Genomic DNA, 25,896 nt, shown 5'->3' on the forward strand with positions numbered 1-25,896 from the left:
TTAAGTACTCACTGAAGTTTACAACTCACTGATTCAAAAGGTCTAGTCAGAGCGAGTCTCCAGAAAACTACTCACTGATTCAAAAGATCCAGTCAGAGCAAGTACCCAGTTAAGTACTTACTCCATTTTACTACTCACTGATTCAAAAGATCCAGTTAGAGTGTATCTCCAGTTAAGTACTCATTCAAAATATCTAGTCAGAGCGAGTCTCCAGTTAACTACTCACTGATTCAAAAGATCCAGTCACAGTGAGTCTACAGTAAACTAGTTGATTTAAAAGATCCAGTCAGAGTGAATGTCCAGTAAAGTACTCACTCTACTTTACTACTTACAGATTCAAAAGATCCAGTCAGAGCGAATATCCAGTCAAGTACTGATTCAAAACATCTAGTCAGAGCCAATATCCAATTCAGTTCTTACTCTAGTTTACTACTCACTGATTCAAAAGATCCAGCCAGAGCGAATATCCAGTTAGTACTCACTTCAGTTTACTACACACTGATTCAAAAGATCCAGTCAGAGCGAATATCTTACTAACTTCAGTTTATTACTCACTGATGGTAGAGTTTGATTTTCACAAATTTCCACACTTTAATAATAATTATAAGTATGTTACGAGTCTACGACAAGTATTTGCAATACAATTAGACATTTTTATGCATAACAAATAGACCAAAAAGTATCTTTTACGTTTAACACTGAATAAAATAAACAGAAAACTTTGTTCTTTGATTCAAGTAAAACTGACAATGTGGACTTTTACAAGATGTACATAAGAATGTATTATTGTATAAGTCTTAAAGTATCCATCCCTTAACTCAAATATTGGATTTGTTCATGTCATTAACCACTGACAATGATTAATAGCAAAAACTTAAAACAAGTATTTCCATAAAAATATTATGGACATATTTTAAATAGTACAGTACTGTCAGTAAAATAAAGAAGTACAGCATTCAAATGAAAAAGAAAACCGTGATTTTGAACGAATCTTCAATATGACTCGGGAACTACAAGTCCTCTCAGGGAGTCATTTGTTCATCCGCGCGTGTGCACATTTGTGCAGGTAGTATCGTTAATTTCAAGTCTTCATCACATTGGCAGAAGCCAATCATATGCGTTTAGAGCCAGAAAAAGAATTGATCCGTTCATCTCTCGAGTCCTCTATCAGGTCTGAGTCACTCGTTCCTCACGGGCCAATCATACGCGTTTAGAGCCGGAAAAAGAATTGAACCGTTCATCTCTCGAGTCCTCGGGTTTGAGTCATTCTGTCACGTGATGAACGAACAATCATGGCTCCTATCGGCTTATACTGTGCATTGATTAAGATTATATGTGACTGTCAGTGTAACGTGAATGAACCACAGACATTTGAAGACATGAAGAGGTGAGCTGAGCAAAGAGACAACAATGCATTCATAGACAAAAGAGCAGGTAAACATTAAATTATTATTTTCTCCTTCTTACATTCTATTTATGACTTATTTGTCATGCAATTAACCTTTTGGGCTAGTTGTAGATGTGTTTGGAAGCAATTCATAATATTTTAATAATATTTTGGCAAATTGAACCAAATGAACGAAAGGACTCGAAAAAAGATTCGTTCATCTTGATGAACGAGACTCAAAGTTCCGAGTCAGTAAAATGATTTGAACTTCCCATCACTAACCGTGATATGCAAAAATACCACCAAAATGTTATTCTCATGAATTAAAAATAAGGAACAAATTCAAACTTACTCTCACTAGTTTTCATTATGTACAGGTATACAGATTATTTGTAGCACAGTCTTAATGTTATTTGATTTTTCTTTTTCAATTAAACCTTCCCAAACCATCAGTGCAACCCATAATTTGAAACACAGTTGGTGTGTTTGGGTATATATATATAACAACCTGTTAGACTGAGCAACTGCATGCTGAGCTTCCTTCAGATGCAAATATTCTCTTATTACTGACTGGCCAAACAACGTCATTTTGAAGTGAGGGAGCTGAAATAACATGCTCGCAAATGTGAATTACGAATGTCATCAGTCGTCTTCTTTAGCTATAGAAGTGTTGAAAGGAAGTGTAAAAATGTGTCAAGGTAACTACAGGAATGCTCTCCCCAGATGATGTCTTTGGATAAGGTTTGCTATTATGATGACAAATTCGGTGTGATGAATGCACCCACATTGTTGAGAGTGTTGTGGAGGTGGACGGGTTTGACAAACGTCTACCTCAGGCTTTTGAAGCACAAAACAATGAGCCGCTTTCAGGGGAAGACAGCAGTAAAATCAACTAGAACAACACTTCTTATATACACTCCAGATGGTATCCGAGATGGATTTTGGTATTTACATTTGGAACATGAAGTTAAAAGTTTTGATGTCAGTGAGATTGTTTGCCTTTGTTTTGAAGGATGTCCTTCCTTACAAATGTCATTTTTTAAAAGAAGTATCAAATAGGGATTATTGTGAAATATTATAAAATAACCGTTTTCTACTTAACTCTCTGAAATATTTAGTATGGTAATAAAGTTGTGTTTGGCGATGTTGTTGTGTTTAGTCTTGGCGGAATAGACCTGCTATGCTGCTGCTGCTTTGAATACTAAGGCAGAGCAAGTACCAACCCTTGCTACTGCCAGTACATATATTCATAGAAATGCAGTCTGAGAATATACTGCAAACATAATATACATGTAAACCCTGTGGCAGATCTAAACAAAGGTGGAGCTGGGGTGAAGGAGGGTCTCTGAAAATGCAGTGCATAAACCTAAAATAAAAAACACTGAGGCATTTAAAATGTCTAGAAGCAAGCTCATTGGCTGCTATGGCGACAGCAACCAATCACCAGCAGTATATAAAGTGAGTGACAGTTCAAAATGACCACTTCGTCCGCGTGTGACGCTGCAGTGAGACAAATGGATTAGGAAAATGTTTTTATGTGTAACGGCAGTTCGCAACATTGCTTCCAGGGGGCACAAAGAGACGGGATGCAAACGGACAGAAATATACAGTAGCTGTAAATACCATGCTCCTTAATGAAGATGAAATAACGAAACAAAGCATTATTATTCATTCATATATCATTAAAAAGGTATCAACAAGCTTTATTACCATTGTAAACCTGTTTAGTGCATTAAGGATTCATTTTGGAAATTAAAACTAAAGAAATAAAAGACGTAAAATATGTTAATGTAGGAGCAGATAAGGCATGACCTATCATTCTGTGCGCACAGACTTTCATCTTTGTATTGATGATCATCTGAATTTTCAGCTTATTTACTCCAGTCTCCAGAGTCACATAATCCTTAAGAAAGTATTATATCATGCTCATTTTCTGCTAACATAATTTGTACAAAATATCTTATTGATTATTAAAATTATTAGGTGATTTTTATAATATAATGGTGATTAAACATTTCAGCTGATATAAGTTGGCAAAAATGTCACTCCAGAAATCCGACTAAAGTGTTCAGCATTTTATGTTCCATGAAAAATTCTACATTTCATCAAGAGCGGTGTGGGTTGCTGCTGATTTAATTACACAGTCTAATTGCTAAGAAATATATTTGAATATATTTAACTTTAAATGCATTGTTCTAATTTGAAGGAAAACAACTCTTTATTTAAAATAACTTGACAAAAACAAGGACAAAAAAAAAGTATGAAAACAAAAAGTGGAAAACAAATGTGAAAATCAACTGAGCTCTTAATAACTTTTTTTATCTTTTTCTTAAAAATGCACAATTTTAATTAACAGCTAAATAATGATACACAATAAAAAGTTAATGCTTACTAATGAGAACTTAACTAATTAGAAATTTGTTCTATCAATTTTTTTTTTTATAGTTTACATATCAGTGCTAGAGGAATAAATTTTAACTGTTTGTGTTTTTAGGGCAAGCACAACAGCCTAAATTCATAAGTTTTCTATTGTCATGCATTTTGTAAACATTTCACAATTACAAAACAAAACAGATGAAACGTTATGAAGTGATCAATAAACAACACTCAACTTAAAGATTTGCACAACTGTTTTAGAACATCACAGTTTTTAAAGAACTTCCAGCATTTTATCAACTGTCTTCACTGTTTACTGTTCATCGACATAGTTTCCCATTTTTTACTATACATTGACAATTTTCCAAAAAGTTATATAAATCACCCCAGATAAAAAAAAATAAAAAAACACAAGAGAGAATCAAAAGTAAAAAATGGTGTTTACCTGGGGTCTCACTTAAAAAAAAAAAAAAAAAAAAAAAAAAAAAAAAAAAAAAAAAAAAAAAAGCTTTTTTGCATAGAAACCCTAGAAAGTAAAAATATGGGGTACATTTTATGTATTAATTAATGATTATTGCTTTTATGATACTTTACAGTGGTTTAAGTCAATATTTTAGTTAAATGTTTACGTGAGGTTTTCTTTTTTGCTTTTCATAGATTGAAATATTTGCATGGGAAGTGAAGTACACACATTTCCACCCTCGTTTTTTGTGTACACAACTTTTATAAGTAAGACACCTGAATTGAAGTCACAGTTTATAAAGTAAGACAAGCGGTTTTTTGTCAACCATTTTTGAAGTTTAGTATCAATGTTGTTCAATATTAGGGTAAAAAAGATCATGCGAACAAGCTCCAGATACAAAAACATACTCAAAAGAGACAGAATCGGAAGTAATCAAAGGTAAACACCAAAACTTTTCACAGTTTTTAAAGTGATACTTCCAGTGTTTTATCGACTGTTTTAGCAGTTTCCAGTTTTTAGGTAAAAAATAAAACAGAAAAAAAAACATTGTGATTACGTACCCCAAAAACAAAACCACGAAGCAGAAGACATCTGAAGTAATTAAAAATAGAGCCGCATAATATTGTATTGCGCAATTATTTGACAATATAGTCACTGCAGATTCTCCAAAGTTAAATTGGGATTATAGTTGACATGAAGCCAGTTGAGAATTGACAATGCCATCATCCATCGCCAATGGCCGATAGACATCCTGATGTCGAGGCGGCATTGCGATCCTCTGCCCCACGACTGTCGCAGCAGCAACCCACTCATGAAAAATACACACTTAGGCCCTGTTTACTCTAATACTAAAATGGCATTTTAGAACGAAAATGATCAACGTCCACAATGACGTTTCACCTAGCATTTCTAAAAAGATCTCCATCAACACTATACTGCTGAAAACACACATTAATGACCCCACACACACACACTGTCATGCTGCAGTGTACGAGTTTGTCTGAGCTCCAGTAGTCAGTAGGTGCTTTGAGCACAAAAGCCCAGAGAAATTATTTTAAAAAGAAAAGAAAATTAAAGAGGGGCTAATAATTCTAACTACAGCTGTATATCACAGAAAAAAAAACTAAATAATCACAATGTTCAATATTTTCAATATTGTGCATCCCTAATCAAAAGCCAACACTCGACCTGAAAAGTTTTGCCCACCGATGTCTCAAGAACATCACAGTTAATAAAGTAGGCCTTGCAGTGTTCTAGAACACGCTCAAGTTCAACAGAGGATGTAGAGCATATCAAACACGCTTGCGTACTTTCTTCATGTCACACAGCTCTGAACTTCACACCCAATCTCGCAATGACCTCAACCAAGTGTCCTCACTTCACCTCCAGCTAATTTTCCCCTCGCCCGGGGCCACTGGTACTCCCTGTGTTTAATCCGTATGGTCAGAGCCCCAGTTAACGCTTGTATCCTCTTCAGTCTCTCTCCCTCCCCTCTGCTTTTTCTCCGTCTTCACAGTCTCCAAAGATTTAACCCAGCTCCCTCGCGTCTCCTCAATACATTGTGCTGTCTCCCCCTTTTCAAGGTGCTCTGTCTTCACCCAAAAACCTGACTCAGGCTCCAATGTCGCCAACCTGGGCCCGTCCCAGAGTGCCCTTGAGGATAAACAGCCCTCATTATTAATAGACGTCGCCTCGCTAAAGACACATGCTAATCTGTGCGCTGCATCTCTTTGAAGTCGGAGGCAGAACTCGGGGCAGATTATTTATAGCGCTAAAAAGATGATGCAGTTTTAATCCCGCCATCATTGGCTGGTTAGTATGAGGTCAGTCTGGTAGCAAGCAAAAAGCTTCCTCGGGGTTTAAACCGGGTGTGATGGAAGTAAAGAAATCTGCCTCGGCTTCCTCAAGAGATTGAGCTGAAGTCTTCAAATAAATCCTGTACTTTTTTTTTTTTTAAACTTAGGATGCGATGCTCTGACACAACGCTGTGTTATTGAACATGCATATGTATTACTATAGGAATAGACAGGGTGCATTTCAAAGAAACAGAAACTACTGTCTTTTTTGTATTTTTTCCAAAATAGGTCAATGTCATTCTGGGCTAAATGAGACGGTGGTGCGCCTTTGCCCCCCAGTGGATCACAAGAAAACTGCATTGTGTCTTGTTTGTTGAAGAGATGTGGTTCAGTGGTGCTGAAAAGGCAGAATTTGGGAGGTTTTAGCTTTTCAGGATGGAATTCAAAAAAGGGTTGTTAATTGAATAATGCATGATTGTTTGGCATCTGTATTCTCAGCTGAAGTGTTTCTACTGTTGAGCGCCGAGAGGAGAGAAGTGCTGTATAATATTAACTAGCGGGTCTTCTGGAGGGAAAAGTAAGAGATGGTCTGTCAAAGATGTTGATATGTAAATGAAGATTGATTAATCACATGAAAGACCATGGTTGGACTTATCCTTTTGCAGTGTCTGAAATTTTAACTCTTGATAAATAGATTTTAATCTTAGAATATTTTGAACATTTTCAGATTTCTGTTTGTTTTGATATGGTTTAATGAGCTTATGTGTTTGTTTATGTTAGCCAACTAGCTAAAATAAATATTTTTATAATTTGTATGATATGATATATGATATGATATTATATTATTCATTCATTTTTCTTCAGCTTAGTCCCTTTATTCATGAACCGCCAACTTTTCTACCATGTTTTACAAAGTGGATGCCCTTCCAGGTGCAACCCAGTACTGGGAAAAAACCATAGACTCTCACATGCACATGCATACACTATGGTCAATTTAGTTTATTTAGTTCACCTATAGCGCATGTCTTTATGCTGTGGAGGAAACCAGATCACCCGGAGGAAATCCATGCAAACACGGAGAGAACATGTAAACTCCACACAGAAATGCCAACTGACCCAGCCGGGACTTAAACCAGCAAACTTCCTGCTGTGAGGGGACAGTGCTAACCTCTGAGCCACCCTGTCACCTACATTATATTATATTATATTATATTATATTATATTATATTATATTATATTATATTATATTATATTATATTATAAATGTTTATATAAATCCACTAACATTGTAACTTATTAATTTATGGTATTTTTTAAGTTATGATGATTTAAAAACATCAGTTAAAAATAAAATAAATAAAATAAAGACCATTTCGTAAATGTTAGTATTGCTAAAATAAATGATATTTAGACTTGTTTACACAGAAAATAACATGCTAAAAACAAAACAGCCTTGTAATTACTTGGTAGTACCAAACACTGAAAATTAAATTAAATTAAATCAAATAAAACAGAATAAAATAATAAATAAAATAAAATAAAATTTCATTAAAAATAAAAAAAATATTAAGATAAAATGTAATTAAATAAAGCATCACAGGAGATAATTATTTAGTACATTATATTAATGGCTAAATAAATAAAAAAATAAATTACAAAAACTAAAATCTTTTGGAAAAACTAAATAAAAATCCATTTTAAATTATATATTGGTTAATAAAGTTAGTTAAAAAATATTACACAACTTAAAAACTACTACATTAAAATATTGACAAAATGTGGCTAATGATAACAAATATGTCACATAAAAACCTTACTAAATAACCAATTAAGTACGAAGGCAAGCATGTACATTATGCACAGTAAATGTTGCTAAAGATGATATAAATGAAAAAGTGTCACTTTAGCTCTTGAAAACAAATTTATTTTGACAACGCTTTAACCTGGGGTGACACGACGGGTCAGTGGTTAGCACTGTCCACTCACAGTTCTGGTGTCCCTCAACAGTGCAAAGACAGGCAGTATACAGTAAGTGAATTGAATAAGCTAAATTTGCAGTAGTCTATGTTTGTGAATAAGTGTGTATAAATGTTTCTCAGTACTGGGTTTCAATTTGTTTTTAAAAGCTAAAATGGCAGCGTGCTGATTTTTTTTTTTTTTTTTCAATTGTATCTCGCTTGATAAACAACCTGTCTTTAAGAAATTTAGATGTGCGCACACTGATGATTTTCTTGTTAAAGATGATATAAATGCCATTATAAAAAATAAAAATAAAAAAAAACTAAGGCATGAACTGCAGACAAAATACAACTGAATATCCAAAACATTTGTCAGTCTAAGAAAAGTCTTTAACCTCTCCATGGAAACTAAATTATTGGAACTGAAAATGTCAGCATTTCTCACATTCTTAGTTTAAACTCAAACCACAATAACTTTCATCAAATAGGTTTAAAAATAGATAAATATATTATTATTAAACAAAACAAAATCAAATAAAATCAATCATTAACTCCTTAGTTGTTAAATTCATGTTAAACATATTTTTAGAGGACGCTCAGTTACCTGTTGCTATGTTAAAATATCCACATTTCCAGTTGTACCATATTTCCATGCAGTCAGATAAATTACAAATCAGCATCATATTTGTCAGTTCAGACTCTCATGCAGACTCGTTATCGCCGATTAGTGCATGCGAAATCGAGATTGATTTGTATCTGCAGGAGGATCACTCATGAAGCGATGTGTTAGATGATACACGGCTGAAGGTGTTTTCATTCAAAGAAATGTATTTGCACACCGCTATCCAGCATATCTATCACAGTGCTCTAATAATTGACAGTAAAAAAGTGGTCTTCAGTTCACACAGTGGGTAAGTTAGTGATATAAAACATTAAACACTTAGACGAGGGAAAACACCACTGATTTACTACAGACAATTAGTTCTGTCTTATTCCCCGTTATAAATGACTGGGATGAAGTTTAAAAGACTCAATTCTTTATAATAATCCACTCATTAACAGCCATTGTGTTTTAATGTCATTAGGTAACTACACTGTAAAAAATATACATGATTAATTAGTCATGACAGCATGTTTTAGTTCATTGTAATCAATTAAACTACATTAATCATGTTCTAAATTAATTTGAGAAGTTACACAAGCTGTTTTAATATATAATAATTGTAAGTTCAAATGCCTCATAAGGTTAATTTGATTCAGCTTAAATATTTAAGGCAACCAATATTTTTGACAGTGTACGGTAGTTTGTATTTGAATTATTATTATTATTATTATTATTATTATTATTATTATTATTATTATTATTATTAGTCACTCACTAGCTAACTTTCCTTTAGCTTATTTCCTACTTCATCAGAGGTTGCCACAGCAAAATGAACCCCCAATTATTCTGTCAATTGCTATACTACTACTAGTAGTCATGGTGGTAGTAGTAGTAGTAGTAGTAGTAGTACAACTACAAGTACAACTACAATTACTACAACAACTACAATTAGTACTACTACATCTAATACTACAACTGCTTTTGCTACAACTACTACTACGACTATTACTACTACTACTACTAATAATAATAATAATACAACTACCACTACTACAATTACAACAACAAAAACTACTACTAAAACTACTACTACTTCTACAACAACTACAACAACTACTACTACTACAATTACAACAACAAATACTATAACTACTGTACTACTGCAACTACAACAATAACAACAACGACTACTGCTACTATAACAACTAAAACAACTACTATTACTACTACTACCCCTACTACAATTGCAACTACAATAACAAATACTACTGCTACTACTACAGCTAATACTACAACTACAACATCTAAAACTACAACAACAACAACATTTGTAATTCCCAACTTAAAGTTTAGTAATCCTTTTATCTTTCTGTTTTTATATGTCTGTCTTTTTGTTTGATTGATTTTGTGTAAAATTATTGATATTTTATTTATTTTAGATTTAGTTATGCTAATGTAAATCAAACTGCAAAGAAAGGAAGACACTCGGTGAGCTAGCTGAAATAAATATTTGTTTGTTGGTTTGATATGTTTGCATAATACACAATGTTTTATTAAAATACAAAAACTAATATAAAAAAATAAAATACAATTTCAAAGCATCAATTTGTGATATAATTAGGGGGAAATATTGTGTAAATGATATAACAAAGTACTATAAACAAACAAGCCATAATCTACTATAAATGAACGAAATGCACTATAAACAAACAAACAAATGAACAAATCAAATAAATAAATAAACTAAAACAACAAACAAAAACAAACCAACATATAAATAAATAGAATTACTCAATGTAGTTAATGCTGACAAAAATCTCAGTTACAAATAAGAGAATACATGAATAATAAATAATAATACACAAATAAGCAAGTATGTATTATTTTTATATACTGTATGTATGTATACATTTTTGTATTTTAAATTATACACAATGTCATGTCAATGCTGTTTTAAATCCCATTATAACATGTTTACACGGGTATTAAATCTGTTGCAGTTTGAATCACACACAAATGACAGTTAACTATCAAATTCATTTGTCAGTTTAATAACAAGGTCAAAGCAATATCTTCTCAGCTTCTTCCTGAAAACTTAATGTTTCAAATTAATTGATAATTCATAAAATGTTTATTTTAGTCTCACTTTCTTTTAGTTTCAATATAAACTAAAACAACCTACATTAGATACAGTCGATAAAAAATAGGATAGAAATCAATACAAAAAAAACAAACAACGACAAACTACAGAAACCAAAAAACTGAACTATAATAATAATAATAATAATAATAATAATAATAATAATAATAATAATAATAATAATGATAATAATAATCATGATAATAAAAAAAAAAAAATAATAATAATAATAATAATAATAATAATTATTATTATTATTATTATTATTATTATTGTTGTTGTTGTTGTTGTTGTTATTATTATTATTGGTAGTACTAATAGTGTTAACATTAATAATAATAATAATAATAATAATAATAATAATAATAATAATAATAATAATAATAATAAATATTATTATTATTATTATTATTATTATTATTATTATTATTATTATTATTATTATTATTATTATTATTATTATTACTGCAAAATAGGCAAGGGAACAACAACCATTTCTAATAACTATTACCAATTCCTCCATTCTGCTTCTCCATTATGGGAAGATGAATGAAGGGATGAAGCTTAATCTGCAATTGCCTCTTTGAATATCACACTAATTGTACAAAAAAAAAAAAAAAAAAAAAAAAAAAAAACTACTAACACTTCCCTTCTTAGACTTTACAGACCTGAAACTTGCCTTTAGTACTTATTCATTGTTGCTCTTAGTTGTGTAAATTGCTTCCTTGTCCTCATTTGTAAGTCGCTTTGGATAAAAGCGTCTGCTAAATGACTAAATGTAAATGTAAATGTAAACTCCCCATTAACAGCACTGTCTGCCAATCCCACAGTTGCTGATTTACATGGCATTATACTAAACCTGGTCAAAGACCTGTAGGCTGTAATGATTCCCCACACACCTCCACACATTAACACACCGTTAAACCATATTCACGCTCCGGCGATCGGGTGAAGGAATGGCGATGGATTCTTGGATAAGAGGTCTGTGCGTTTGAGATTTAATGAGATTGCTCTTTGCCTTGGAAAGTGGCAGTGTAATGTTTACTTTTTCACACCTCGGTACACAATAATACTTTGTGTACAAACATGCCCCAGTCTGGGAGGAACACAACGGCATATAAACAACAGCCAATGATTTGCACAGCACCGTTCCTGCGTCCTAAATGAATAGGGAAAAATTCCAAAAATACAGTGTGTGACAATTGGCTAACCATAGGTGGCTTGATTGAAATTGCTGCTGCTTTTCTTGCCGCTGACATTTCTTTCTGGTAAATCATTGAGTTCTGTTTCAATAGAGCAAAAATGCTGCATGCCATAATCAAATCTGTGATAATGACAAGGTTCTCTGAATAAAAAAATAAATAAATAAATAAAATAAAAATAAATAAATATATATATATATATATATATATATATATATATATATATATATATATATATATATATATATATATATATATATATATATAAAATGAATGGATAGTCACGCAAAAATGAAAATGTTCTCACCGGTTATTCACTTATGCACTTGTTCCAATTTTTTACTTTCTTTTTGCTGTTGAGCACTATAGGGTTGAGTATCGTTTAATTTTAGTGATTCCGATTCTGCTTTAAAAAATTTTATTTTTTAAATTTTTTGGATTTCTTTTTCTCTCTAAAGAGCATTCAGTACATGTTGGTATTGCTAAAATAAATGACTTTTAGACTTAAACACAAAACAAAATTAAAGAAAATATTTTTATTAAAATAAAATGTAATTAAATTTCAAAAATAAAGTAAATAAAATTACATTTAAAGATTAAAATTAAATTAAATAAAACAAAATAAAATATATTTTTTCATTAAAATAAAAGGTAATTAAAGTAAATTTGAAAAAAAAATTTAATAAAACAAATAAAAAATTAAATAAAATAAAATAAACATACAGGGGCTATGGATTACAGGTAAGAATATTATAATTAATATTTAGTTTTATTTTCAAAGTCATTATTTCAATTTATAAGGTTTATGAAGCACCAACACAGGCTTTTTTTATCTGTATATGTTTATTTTCTGTCAAGACAACTCTCAGAGAGATTTAATGTGGTAATGAATATGTATTTGGCAATGTTAATGTGTTTGGTCTTGGTGGAATAGATCTGCTACACTGCTGCTGCTGCTTTGTTTACTATGATAGAGCAAGAACCGACACTTGCTACTGAGAGGATATTCATAGACATGCAGTCTGAGAATATAGTACACTGGGCTGCAAACATAATATGCATATAACCCCTGTAGCAGATCTAAACAGAGGTGGAGCTGGGGTGAAGCTGGGGTGGAGTAGGATCTCCAAAATGCATTGGAACATTACAGCGTAGAACAACATTGATTTAGCCATTAAATTGTATGTTATCACAGAGGAGCACAATAATAACAATGACAAAATCTGTGATAGTAATGAGGTGCGCAGAACTAATAATATAACTACAAACACTCACATACACAAACACAAGTCTTTCTTGAGATCTAGCATTCAGAAGTAGTTAACCATGCACTCGTGTTCTCATTCAGCCTGCCCGGCAAACATGGCAGATTACAAATCTCAAGAAGGCATCTAAAATTGACCATTTTCAGAGTTAAGAGGACAAAACAGCAACATGAACGAGGAAGGTTTGATTCCCAAACAGCAAAATGATGAGTTTCTCTGTGCAGGTTTACTGTCTGTCAGACAACATCTTATAGAGATAATAGCATTGCAGTGGAAAGTAAATGGAGTTTGTTAAAGCGGGTGACAGCGTGGGGTGACCTTATCAAAGTGTGATAAAGAGAAAATGGGGACAGAAATCAAAATAGCAGCGCAGAAGCGACACAACACAGCTGTTGCACTCTGCGCTGGATGGCGAGGCGGCTCGGGACTTCTTTTTTGGGGGTTTTAGGCCGCAGGGAGGCTTGTTATTTGTTACTGGGTGGAATGAACTGCTATGCTGAAAAGTGCTAAAGATAATACAGCCTAGTGCAATACATGACAACACAAGTGAGAGAATAAGGAAGCATTATAACTTTTTATAATAGCAATTTTTAAAAACAAAACCTCCACTAAGATGCAAAAGTACACTGTAAGATGCAAAAATACAATGTAAAAGTATTACATAAAGCATTAATTATTATATTACTGATATAAATGTATTATTTAATAAGCATGAATAATTTAAAGTATAGATTAAAATACAAGAATGGATTTTGTGTGTTGGTTGTTTTGTAAAGCACTTTGGTCAACATTTGTTGTTTTTAAATGTGCTACATAAAGAAAGCAAGCAAACAAACAAACAACAAACAAATAAAATCCATAAAATTATGTAATGGTATAAAATATGCATAATAAGCATATTCATACATTTTACAGGTGTAAATAATTATATGCATAACATAAATTCTTATCATTTATTACAATCATATGCCATGCTTTTTTGTTATTATTTTGCCGGTTTATATTTATATGTAAATACTATGTTATACACTTGTATTTTAATAAATGAGTTATAAATAATGCACTGCTTATTATAATGTATGAGTTATGATAGAAATGTATGAACAAATGTATTATAAATAATGTATTGGTTATTAAAATGTATGAGTTAGGAGAAAGTTCAATTAGGCTAGTAGTAATGTGACATTTGCTGTATTGTAACTATTGCTCTTTTCCCTATATCATTTATTGGTGTTTATTATATTCATATGATCAATTTTAAACCATTAGATGTAAAATGTATAAATCATTCTTTAAAATGTGAAAAAAAAGTTTTTTAATAATTCATTTTAATAAATTATACCATCAAAGACAAAATTATTAGTCCTGCCAAATTTTTTGGGAGAAATATTTCCCAAATGATGTTTAAAAGAGCAAAGGGATTTTCACAGTATTCCTTATTATATTTTGGATGGATGGATAATAGCATGGACGGGTGGAATTATAAAATGGACAAATGGAATACTAGAATGGATGGATGGAGTAATAGAATGGACAGATGAACAGATGGAATAATAAAATGGTTAGACGGATGGATGGAATAATAGAATGGATGGATGGAATAATAAAATGGACGGATTGATGGATGACCTTAAAGAATGAACGGATTGAATAATAGAATAGATGGATGGAATCATAGAATAGACAAATGGGGAAAAAAAGAATAGACAGGTTGAATAATAGAATAGATGGATGAAATAATAGAATGAACGGATGGACAGGTGGACTTAAAGAATAGACGAAGGAATAATAGAATAGACGAATGGATGGATGAAATAATAGAATCGACAAATGGAATAATAGAATGGACAGATGGACAGGTAGATGCAATAATAGAAGAATTAAAAGATGGATGGACGGATGGATGAAACAGTTGGATTGATGGATGGATGGGTGGATGCTATAATTGGATGGATGGATGAAAGGACAGATGGATGCAATAGTAGAATGGATGGATTGAAAGATGAACGGACGGATGGATGGAATAATTGGATGGATGAATAGAGGCAATAATTAGACGAACAGATGAACGGATGGATGGATGCAATAATAGAATGGATGGATTGACAGACGGATGGATGGATGGATGTTAAAACTTGTGTTTAAAAATGTGTTGAATAAAACTCCCCATTAAACAACACTTGCCAAATATTTTTAAAATATTTGAAATTTTACAACAGGGCTAATAATTGTGTCTTCAGATTTGCATTTTGCATTATACATATTAAATTTATTAAATTATAAACTTTAAAGCAAATATTTATTTGTTGCACATGTAGTATTATGTACAGTATGCATCATCAAAACAGGTTTAAAAATAATAACTAACACAATAATTTATTATACCTGTTACATTCTGAATTAAACAAATTCTGAATTTATTAAACATAAATTCTGAAGTACTTCAAACGTTAGGTGCAAACTACTTTAAATGTCTTATCTTACAAGTTCAAATACTGTATAATAAGCAAATTATTTGTCATTAACTTACAACGAAACTAGATAAACTAAATAAATAAAAATAAAGGTGTTGAAATGACATGCATTCCTGTGAAATGCAAAATCTACCTGTTCTGTCTGAAAGCTCTAAGCCTCCACTGCCTTCAGAACAAGCCTCGGGCTGTAAGTGACACAGAGTAACATGCCAGCTAGAAGAAAGTTTGAGGAACAGAGTCTGTTCTTCTCGGCTCTTGCAGTGCGCAGTGGGGTTTACATCCGCCGGCACTGGAGGATCAGCCTGACACAGACGCTAAACCTCTGGGAAGGAGGAATCACAGCCAAAACCATCTGAAGAGGTGACAGAGTTCAGGCTTCCTCCACAGTCAGGACGCTTACAAAGAAGGAACTTCTGCTTCTTAAACCAGACATAAGCCTGTATCTTATAGTGTATGTTTATATTAGGCATGTCTGTTTCAACAAACTGACTATTCACTAATGCTGGGAACCAAATGTGGAATTTAAGTTTTATCCAAAAATGTACATTCAGATCTAATTAAGTACCTAAATGAGCCAACCCGGGCTCATTGTGGAAACGTAGCCCCACGGACGTTTCTGCAGACTGCGAAATATGTCCTGGAAGTGACGTACTCAAGCAGTTTTTGTTTTCGCGGATCCGCGAGAGGCCGCTGTGCACGCTTTTTCGCGTCTCGAACGCCTCTCGGGAGCGCGCGTCATTCGCGCCCGCACTGTTCTCGCGTGAAAAGCCGCCGGAGGCCGCTGTGGAGCGACCGTCCTTCCGACTGACTGGCTGAACGATCGACCGGGCAGCCAGCCAATCGGTCTCCAGAAACAGGCCCGTGCAGAGACCGTCCAAAGGGCATGTGCCAGATATATTTTTTGAATATCATCTCAAAAACATTGCATGAATTAGATGCTTTGTTTCCAGTAAGAAGCTTGTTCATGTTTTTATCACCAGCAGGGTGGATTACTGTAATGGATTCCTCACTGGCCTCCCTAAAAACTCAGGCCCCGTTTACACTAGTGCGTCTTAGTTTAAAAACGGCGTTTTAAAATGAAAACGATCCGCGTCCACACTAGCGTTTCACCCAGCGTTTCTGAACAGCTCTCCATCCAGATTAAAATGGAGAAAACGCACATCATGTGACCATACACACACACAGACATACACACTCTGGCATGCACTAATATACTTAATATTGTGGAAAACTAATATTTCCACAATACTTAAGGATACTTAATATTGTGGAAAACCCTCAATCAGACATGCAAATGTCTACAGCCCCTCCTTCGTTTTCAGATGTCTCCGTTTTCCCCCATCCACACTGAGATGGAGAAGCAGCTTTTTAGAATGAAAATTCTGGCGTAGTGTGGACGGATGGCGTAACCATAGCAAAACTTATGCATTTTCAAACTAAAATGCATTAGTGTAAATGGGACCTCAGTCAGACAGTTGCAACTCATCCAGAAAGCTGCTGACCAGCATTTTGACCACAACCAGGAAATCAGAGCACATCACAGCTGTCCTCAGGTCTTTACACTGGCTCTCAGTTACTTCAGGATAGATTTTAAAGTATTATTTCTTGTCTATAAATTACTAAATGGCCTAGCAGATCACTAACAGATCACTCAGGTCAGTAGGATCAAGTAAATTAGAAATTCAGTCAAGTTTAGTCAAAGCAGGGTGAATCGGCCTTCAGCTACTATGCCCCGTACTCCTGGAATCAGCTTCCAAAAAAGATCAGATGTGCTCCAGCATTAGGCACATTCAAATCAAGAATGAAAACACATCTGTTTAGCTGTGCCTTTACTGAACGAGCACTGTGCTACGTCCCACAGATTTCACTATTATGTCTTTCTTTTCTTTTTTTGATTTTTTTAAAACATGTTTTAAAACATTTTAATCTGTTTTTAATCACTGTTACTCTGTTTCATTTTCTTATACTTGTCTATTTTATTCATGTTTATGTAAAGCACTTTGAATTAACATGGTGTATGAAATGTGCTATATAAATAAACTTACCTAATCTTTAATCACTATCTACTCAGACTCAATTGGTTCCAGACCTTTAGGAGTTTCTTTACACAAACTTTACAGTTTTTCTTTACACAAAATAATATATTTGAGGAAAGTTTATAGGGCACCTATGGTAAAAAATCTACTTTTCAAGCTGTTTGGACAGATCTGTGTGTTGGTATAGTGTATAGACCGTCATACTGGGGTGATATGAACACATCCAGTCCTTTTTTTTCAATTTAACTACAAAAAAAAGGGTCGGCCAATTAGAGCTGTTTTTAAATCGATCACACCATTACGTAGGTGTGTGATCCCCCCGCCCACCGAATTGATTGACAGCTGCGCGCATTAACATGTTCCGGTAGTCACGTGTATATGTCAACAAGACCAGGCAGACATACGCAAAGCAACCGGGAATAAAAGGTCTGTTCTGTTCGGTAGGATCAGCAAACATCATCAAATGTGATTAAGAGTGAGTTTCACATGTTTATAGTGTTTTAAAACAGAGTATGTGTGTAATTAATTACAGCACTTTACTTCAGCTTTACTTCATCAGCATAGCCGCGTGTCAGAACAATTATAAAAGAAGACGCTTCAATCCCGGTTTGTGGAAGTTAAATCAGGTTTATTTTGTACATTAGCATAACAGATATCCACACAGTACTTGAGGTTAGCCTTAACTAAGCCAAGCGCGCTCTGTCTGTTTGTCTGCCTGCATGCCTGCCTGCCTGTGTGTGTGTGTCATCTGCGGTGTGCGTGTGTATCTGTGTGTGTGTGTGTGTGTGTGTGTGACTCATCAATGCAACTTCACAATACTGATTAGTAAAGGTTAGTTCTTACTGTAGTATCTCACAAACGCTACGTGAGACCTTCTTCCTTTAAGTCTGTCTGTTGTCTGACGCAGCTGAGGGAGGAGGCATATAGAAACAGTAGGCGGGAAAGACTCGTCTTAAAGGCGCAGTACGACTAAACCACCCCCTGCTGGAAATCAGTATAAAACAGCATCTTGTAAAAGGTATAATGAAAAATCTGATGGGTATTTTGATCTGAAACTTTATATACACATTCTAAAGATGCAAAAGACTTATATTAAATCTGAAAAAAGGAGTAACCTAGGTGCCCTTTAAACCACTGACTTCCATAAATTAGAATAAATAAATACCACGAAAGTCAATGGTTATAGGTTTACAGTTTCTTCAGAATATCATTTTGTCTGTTCAACAGAACAAAAAAATAAATAAATAAACAGGTTGAAGTCAAAAAAAGGATGCAAACATAAAAATTTTTATTTTGCTTTAAGTATTTGTGTAAGTTACATATAGTGTCAATGCAAAAGAGCAAAAAAAAAAAAAAGCTAATTAAAGACATGTTGCAAAAAGTGTAGAATGAATGACGTTCATGTTTTAGGTTGACTAAATATTACAAAAAAATAAATAAATGACAGGCAATAGATTTATAGATTCAATAGATCAATTTTTACATCCGAAATGAGCCTATAAAAAAGGCTGGTGAACCACACCTTTTGGCTTATAATGTCTTATTGCTCATAGTCGTAAATTAAAACAACAACCTATGACAGTTGAGCAGACTTCCAGAAAATTAACAATAAACATCTGACCAACGTGAGGAGAGTTTACTTGCACGGGACTTGTTTTAACTATTTTGGTCTGTTTAGAAATGCTGCCAGTTGAAAACAAACCACACTGAAAACAAAAAGCAACATTGTAACAACTTTAATCCCTGTTTAGAAACAAAACAATATATCTACAGGTGTGAAAGCGCCCTAGGAACTTTTTTGTCATAAGGCATAATCTCATGGAATTAAAATAAAGTTCTTTGGATGTCAGTATCAGTATTGTTTGTTTTTAGGATATCTATAAGCTAGTGTGCATCAAAACAATGACAAACTTTGCATTTAGAATATATAAAACATATATAAACATGTAAACTTTGTCACTTCAGCCTAAATAAATCAATGAGACGATGCCAACCATCAAGAACTTTGAGGACAACACATACTCTTAAACATACACTCCATTAAACATGTACACATAGACATAATCTACATGCAGGTTAACTATGCAAGTATAAAATGACTTATATTTGATTGTAACTTTAACTTAATTTGATTATAATGCAATAACGTGCACCTTTTGTGAAGCTGCTTTGAAACAATAATTACTGTTAAAAAGCCCTACACAAAATATCTTCATGTTACCTCATTCTTCAGTTTCTCATCAAATCGTGACCAATCAAATGCTCTCTAGTATCTGACATGCCCTGCCTCCTGCTAGAAGCTTCTCATTTGATTGGGAGGAGATACACTATGTCCCGCCCTCTCAAATTTTTTTTTCAGTTGAGATGACGTCGAATTACATCAAATAAAAATGCACATTTCAAAGCACTTAACGGGACCTTTAACATTTATTTATTGCATGTTCATGAGCCAGCCTAAATGTACCAGTTGAGTAATATACCAATGCATTTTAGATAATTAATGATCTAGTAATGTAGTCTATGATGGACACAGCCCAGTACATTTATGCGCTGTATGTCGCTCACTTTGAATTTTTATTAGGTTTCTTTGCATAGAAACCTGTTCTGTTTCTCTACGAATAGTACTGAAAAGTTATGATAAACTTAAGTAAGCTCGCTTTATTTTTCTCTCATATCTGGTATCAAAGTTTAATCGACCATCTATAATGTATATCGATTTAAAGGATTATCCACAATTAGTCTATCATCATTTAAGCTATGACCTTCCAAGTTGATATATTATAAAAAGAGGACAGCGGACGTGACTTGGTGACCTGAGTGTCCATAAAAGACAAAGAGCCTTTATAGTCAAATAAAAAATGCGAGTTTTCTTGACCCTTTCTCAGTCTGTGATTGATGGGTTCATTTTACCTGTCGCTTGTAGTCAGTTTTATCACTGTAATAAATAAATAAAGCCAGACAAAATCCAAGTGTCTGTTAGCCGAGACAAGTTTGAATCCAGCAGCAATGACCTGTAAAAATAACCTTTCAAAATATTGCATATTTTTTCTACTCTTTTTTTCATCATTTTATACTGTTTTTGAAAATGTCTCCCAGGAAAGCTTGTTTGCACCACAGAATAAATGAATAAGATTTTTTAATTGATTACTTGAATTAAACCTTATTGTGACTTTGTAAGTTTTAAGCAACTGAAGATGGTTCTTCTTTGAATTGTGATTCTTCTTGCAATTTCTAATCAAACGATTGTCTAGTTCATATTAATATGTAATCATAACTGTGATTAACACAGATTGGCAAAAATATATATTTTTAAAAAGTCAGAGTAGCTCAAAATTACAAGTTTCAAACCATTTTCCCCCCGTTCAAACATTATATCTCAAATTTTCACCATTTGTCTATAAACTGTGACTCTTGTGAAACTGTGTCTTTATTTTCGACTTTTAACCAATTTTGAGAAAAAACTTCAGATCTGCAAGAAACTCTATAAACATGAATTTCATGTTAGAAACTCACAACTCTCGAAAGGAAGTCAGAACTGCAGATACAGCGGGAAAAGTAAGTCATGAACATGTCCTATTTATTTTTTTTTTTCTGTGAATAATATTTCTAAAGGAGCTGTTGACATTGAATTGAACCAGATTTTAGTAAAAACCCAAACAGTACAAACATTAAAATAAAACAAAACAAACAAAATAAAAATCTGAAAAAGGAGCTGTGTCTAATAACAATGAAATAACACAAGGAAAAAGTACTGAACTACTGAAGCATACTTTATATAAAAGACTGTTTTAGTGATGGCAGCTTTGTTAAAAGACAGCTCTCATAGGCAGACTTCAACAGAGTATAAACATCTTAATGGTTCTGTGGATCTCGTCTATCAAATCGGATCTTTAATTAGTATTTTCTATTTAATTCAAGTCATTTAAATTTAATTTAAGCCATTCTACAGCCTGATTTTCTTTCTTTGAAAGCATCTGAGAGTTTCCTTTGCTGTGTTTTGAATCATTGTCTTGCTGAAATGGCCCCTCTGGTTTCATCTTCATCATCGTGCTATTGTAGAAGTTGGACTGAAGCAGCTAATATTAATTTACTATGTGGAAGGGCAGAGGGTTGCTGAATAACTACTGAGAGCTTTCAGCTGCTGTCTGGGCTTTCACTGCCTTTCTACACCCCACTTTCTTCACGTGTTCAATACTTTTTCCCTGTGTTGTTTAATTTTATTACACATAACATAATTTGTAAACTAATTTAATTTGTTTCCTTTGCATATATGGATTTATTTATGTTACCAAAATCCGAGGAAAATTCCACATCAACAGCACCTTTAGAAATATGTTTTCTGAGAAAAATGGTGATTTGTTCGACACTTACTTCCCTGCTCTATATTCTCAAGATTAATAAAAACTTAAACTCATAATGGTTCAAAATAGTCTAAATTATGCAAATAAGGACAGAAAAGATTGTGAGTTTGCATTCTGAGATTGGCCCCTCATTAATCACGGTAGATACATTGTAAAAATAGCTTGCAATAGGTGAAATCCGCAAAGTAGTCAGCTTTATTTTTTCACAATTATTATAGATGTTTTAAGGCTGTAAAACCCCTCACTACACTATTCTCTCAGATAGGCATTTATACTTTCACAATTTCCCTCTCGTTTAAACACTCGCATAACTTCTACCTTCCTTTAGCATGTCCAGAAGTTCAACTTTTTGTGCGATGGTTAGCATCTTCTAAGGTTTGTTGAGGAGAACACTTACAAACATACCGTACAGCAGTTTAGAGTCACACTGTTAGCGATTGAAGATTCATGTAAATTTGGCAAGCTGAACGGATTCTGTACTGTACAGGAGACATGGCACGGAGGAGAATGATTGACAACGGTCAACAGCCAATCAGGACACAGAACACAATATTACTAATGAGGACGAAAAACACAATGCATTAATCAGGTCGCAGAACACAATGCACTTTAGACATTAGACATTTATATCCTAATAAATCAATTCTAAACGTTCAATTTTGAAAGAAAAATGGACAGAATTGTTAGAAGCACATTATTATTATTATTATTATTATTATTATTATTATTATTATTATTGTAGAATTATGTTTTAGAGGTTTCCACCTTTATTGTGATAGGACAGTGGAGATTTAGAGACAGGAAAATATGGGGGAAAAAAATAGAGGAAGGGTCAGCAAAGGACCTCAATCAGGGACTCGAACTCAGGTCGCCGTGAACATCTCAATGTCATGTGTCGACGCACTAACCACAAAGCTATTGCTGCTGACCAAAGCACATTATTATTGCATTTTTAATGCATACCGAGTTAGCAGTTCGCAATCTGACTTATTTTCTGTGTTTATATCTCACATTTGGTATAGTCTGGCTCACAATTCTGAGTTCATAACTCTAAACTCTGACTTTTATTCTCTGAGATGTGAGACTGAAAAGAAAGATGCAATTCCCTTTTTTTATAAATATATATTTTAAATCCTGTGGCAGAAATGAGCTTCTGGTCCCCTTCGCCTCACCCTTCAGACATAACACATCACATTTTTAGCAAACAGAAAATAAACAGAAATATTTCAAAAGAAATTAAAGAATACAATTCAGATTTAATGAGATTTGAATGTCATCGGGAGAGAAAGACACACAAGTCCTGACACAAACACACACTTCAAAAGAAGAGACTTCCATCACAGCCTGCAGGTGTCAGTTAAGGTCAAAGCAAAGCCTGAAGCTGAGTCACTGCCACGTCTATATTACTCTTTTAGCCAGAGAAACACACCGACTATAAAAAACAAAAAACAAAACAACGACAGAAGGTCTAAATATAAATGTCACCTGATGCTTTGCTTTAATATGAGCTTTTATAACAAAGCGCAGACTGAGTTTTACCACATTTGTTGAACTGCTTTTAACGAATAATCTTTGGAGGGGATAGGAAAAGTGTATGCTGAAATAAAAATGAGGATGAGATCAATCACACTGGCAGACAAAAGCGTAATTGCAGTCCTAGTTAAAAGTTTACACCCCCCTGCATGATGTGCAAAATACTGCCATTTAAAGATAAGAGGCTTCATACAAATGTCATGTAATTAATTTTATTTATTTAGCACTGTACAGAAAAAGCTATTTCACATGTTTACGTTTACTCCACAAGACAGCATTGGCAACACAATGAATTCAAAAAGCTGGAAGGGTGTAAAATTTAGCGTGGAAGATTATATGTAATTTTTTCTTATTCTATTTACAGATCATATGTTTTTCATTTTGTTCTGCTGTTCACAAGCTACATACATTATTACATGTTTCCTAGAAGACAAAATAAGTACAATTTACTCCGATCAGTTTACACCCCTTGGCTCTTTCATATATGGTTTTGGCTTCTGGAAGATACGTTAACATATGTTATGTTAGCGCTGATACAGAGCTGCACTTACAAGATATATATAAGGATATATATATTAGTTGTTATGTAACGGGTACGTAGCTCAGCACAACAGCAAATTATGCAATTACGCAACAAAAGAATATTTAACCCTTGTGCATAATGTATTTATTTATCATCTGTTCATGATAAAGCATACACTTTAAAGCATGTAATTATTCATTTTGTTATTTTTTGTTTGTTTGTTTAAGCATGGGAAGGTTTAAAATGTTTTATTGTTATTAACAATGACATGATTTTACCATGAAAAAAAAATAAAAGGAAAGTGTAACTTTCTTACAACTCTTATCTTATTACCATAAAAAAATTAAGACTTTGAAACTGTTGACACTAATTTCTTAAAGCAAGACATTTAATGTATGGAAAATACAATATTTCTCAAAAATAGCTGGCTTTATGTAAGAAATCTGGTATTTAAGTGGTTAAAATACTGAAAGTGAATGAATTTTAGATACGTAAAATGAGGAACTTACTGTAAAATGTGAATAAAATATCAATCAATGGGGGAAAAAAAGGAATAGATGTTATTTTTTATGAACATTCTTGAAAAACATTTTTGTCGCCTGAACAACTTTTTCTATTTTTAAACTGACACACAAAGGATTAATAACCCGATGATTAATTCCACTGCATGTCAGCTAATCAAACAATTAAATTATGAAATATTATACTTTAAAAAGGACATAAACAAGAGCATGGCTAAGAGTAAAGTTTTATTATTTGGTAACACTTTATTTTGATGGTCTGTTTGAGTATTAGTAGACTGTCTGCTTAATATCTGCCGATACTGATCCTTCAACAGACATTTAACTGACTATAAGAAACCTTGCAAGTGTCAACTTACACTAACCCAAACCCCAACCTAACAGTCTACTTATAATCCAATAATAAAATAATTAGTTTGCATGTAGATGCAATGTAACTTAAATTCAACAAACCGACCATCAAAAAAGTTGACCTATTATTTTACTCTCAAACCTTCTTTTTAGTCAATCTGTTGACTGTCACATTGACTATATTAATAATCAGAGTATATACGAGATGTACTTAGCATATAAAGGCAACTGAAAAGTATAATCAACAGAACATCTAAAAAGGTCCATTAAAATAAAGTATCCACTTTTATCTATCTATTTTTTTTTTTCATTCACAGAAAGGACTAGGCGCATAAACAATCTTCTAATTGACTAACAAGCAGACTAAACCAATACAATTCCAATATAAAGACTCTCACTCTTACATTAAACCAAGCTATCAACACAAATCGCACAACAAAGACAAAGACGAGAGGCTCTCAAACATAAGGAAAATAGTGAGAACTTCATATAAATTTTCAGGTTTCCAAGGCAGATTCATAAGAAAACGCTATGAACTCCTAACTATAAACAATGTACAGTAAGTGAAATTGTCACAATGGGGTATTGCAATGGGACTTAGTTTTGAATAAGCCAGCTCAGAAGCTTCCTGTGAACTGTCATGATATTATAAAATCACTGTGTTTAAAATCAGGTTTGTTTTAGATCATAGTTATCTTCACTGCCTGACTGAGATATGGACAAGAAGCACTGCCTTAAATTACACTGTCCTACGCTATGTCCTGTATGCTCAGCTTTTATACCATTAAAAAAAAAAAAGACAGTTTATTTTTTCCCCTCAGCTTTTATCTTACATTGTATAGTTTGTCTCATAATTCTGACTTTGAGATTGTAAAAAAAAATCTCAAAGTTATGATATAATGTAAT

General features: G+C 33.1%; 1 protein-coding gene across 4 annotated transcripts in view; it reads right to left on the reverse strand.

Moving 5' to 3' along the window:
* Positions 1-25,896, reverse strand: part of opcml (opioid binding protein/cell adhesion molecule-like) — a 408,742-nt gene that overhangs the window by 273,830 nt on the left and 109,016 nt on the right. The window contains exon 1 of one of the 4 annotated variants that reach the window (XM_073913807.1): positions 8,585-8,862. The exons of the other annotated variants lie outside the window; for them this stretch is intronic. Coding sequence (XP_073769908.1) covers positions 8,585-8,663 — 79 coding nt within the window. The 5' untranslated portion in view covers positions 8,664-8,862. Of the gene's footprint in view, positions 1-8,584; positions 8,863-25,896 lie in introns of those variants that run through there. 4 annotated transcript variants of the gene reach the window in all.

This window comes from Danio rerio, chromosome 10, assembly GCF_049306965.1.
Source record: "Danio rerio strain Tuebingen ecotype United States chromosome 10, GRCz12tu, whole genome shotgun sequence".
NCBI lineage: Eukaryota > Metazoa > Chordata > Actinopteri > Cypriniformes > Danionidae > Danio > Danio rerio.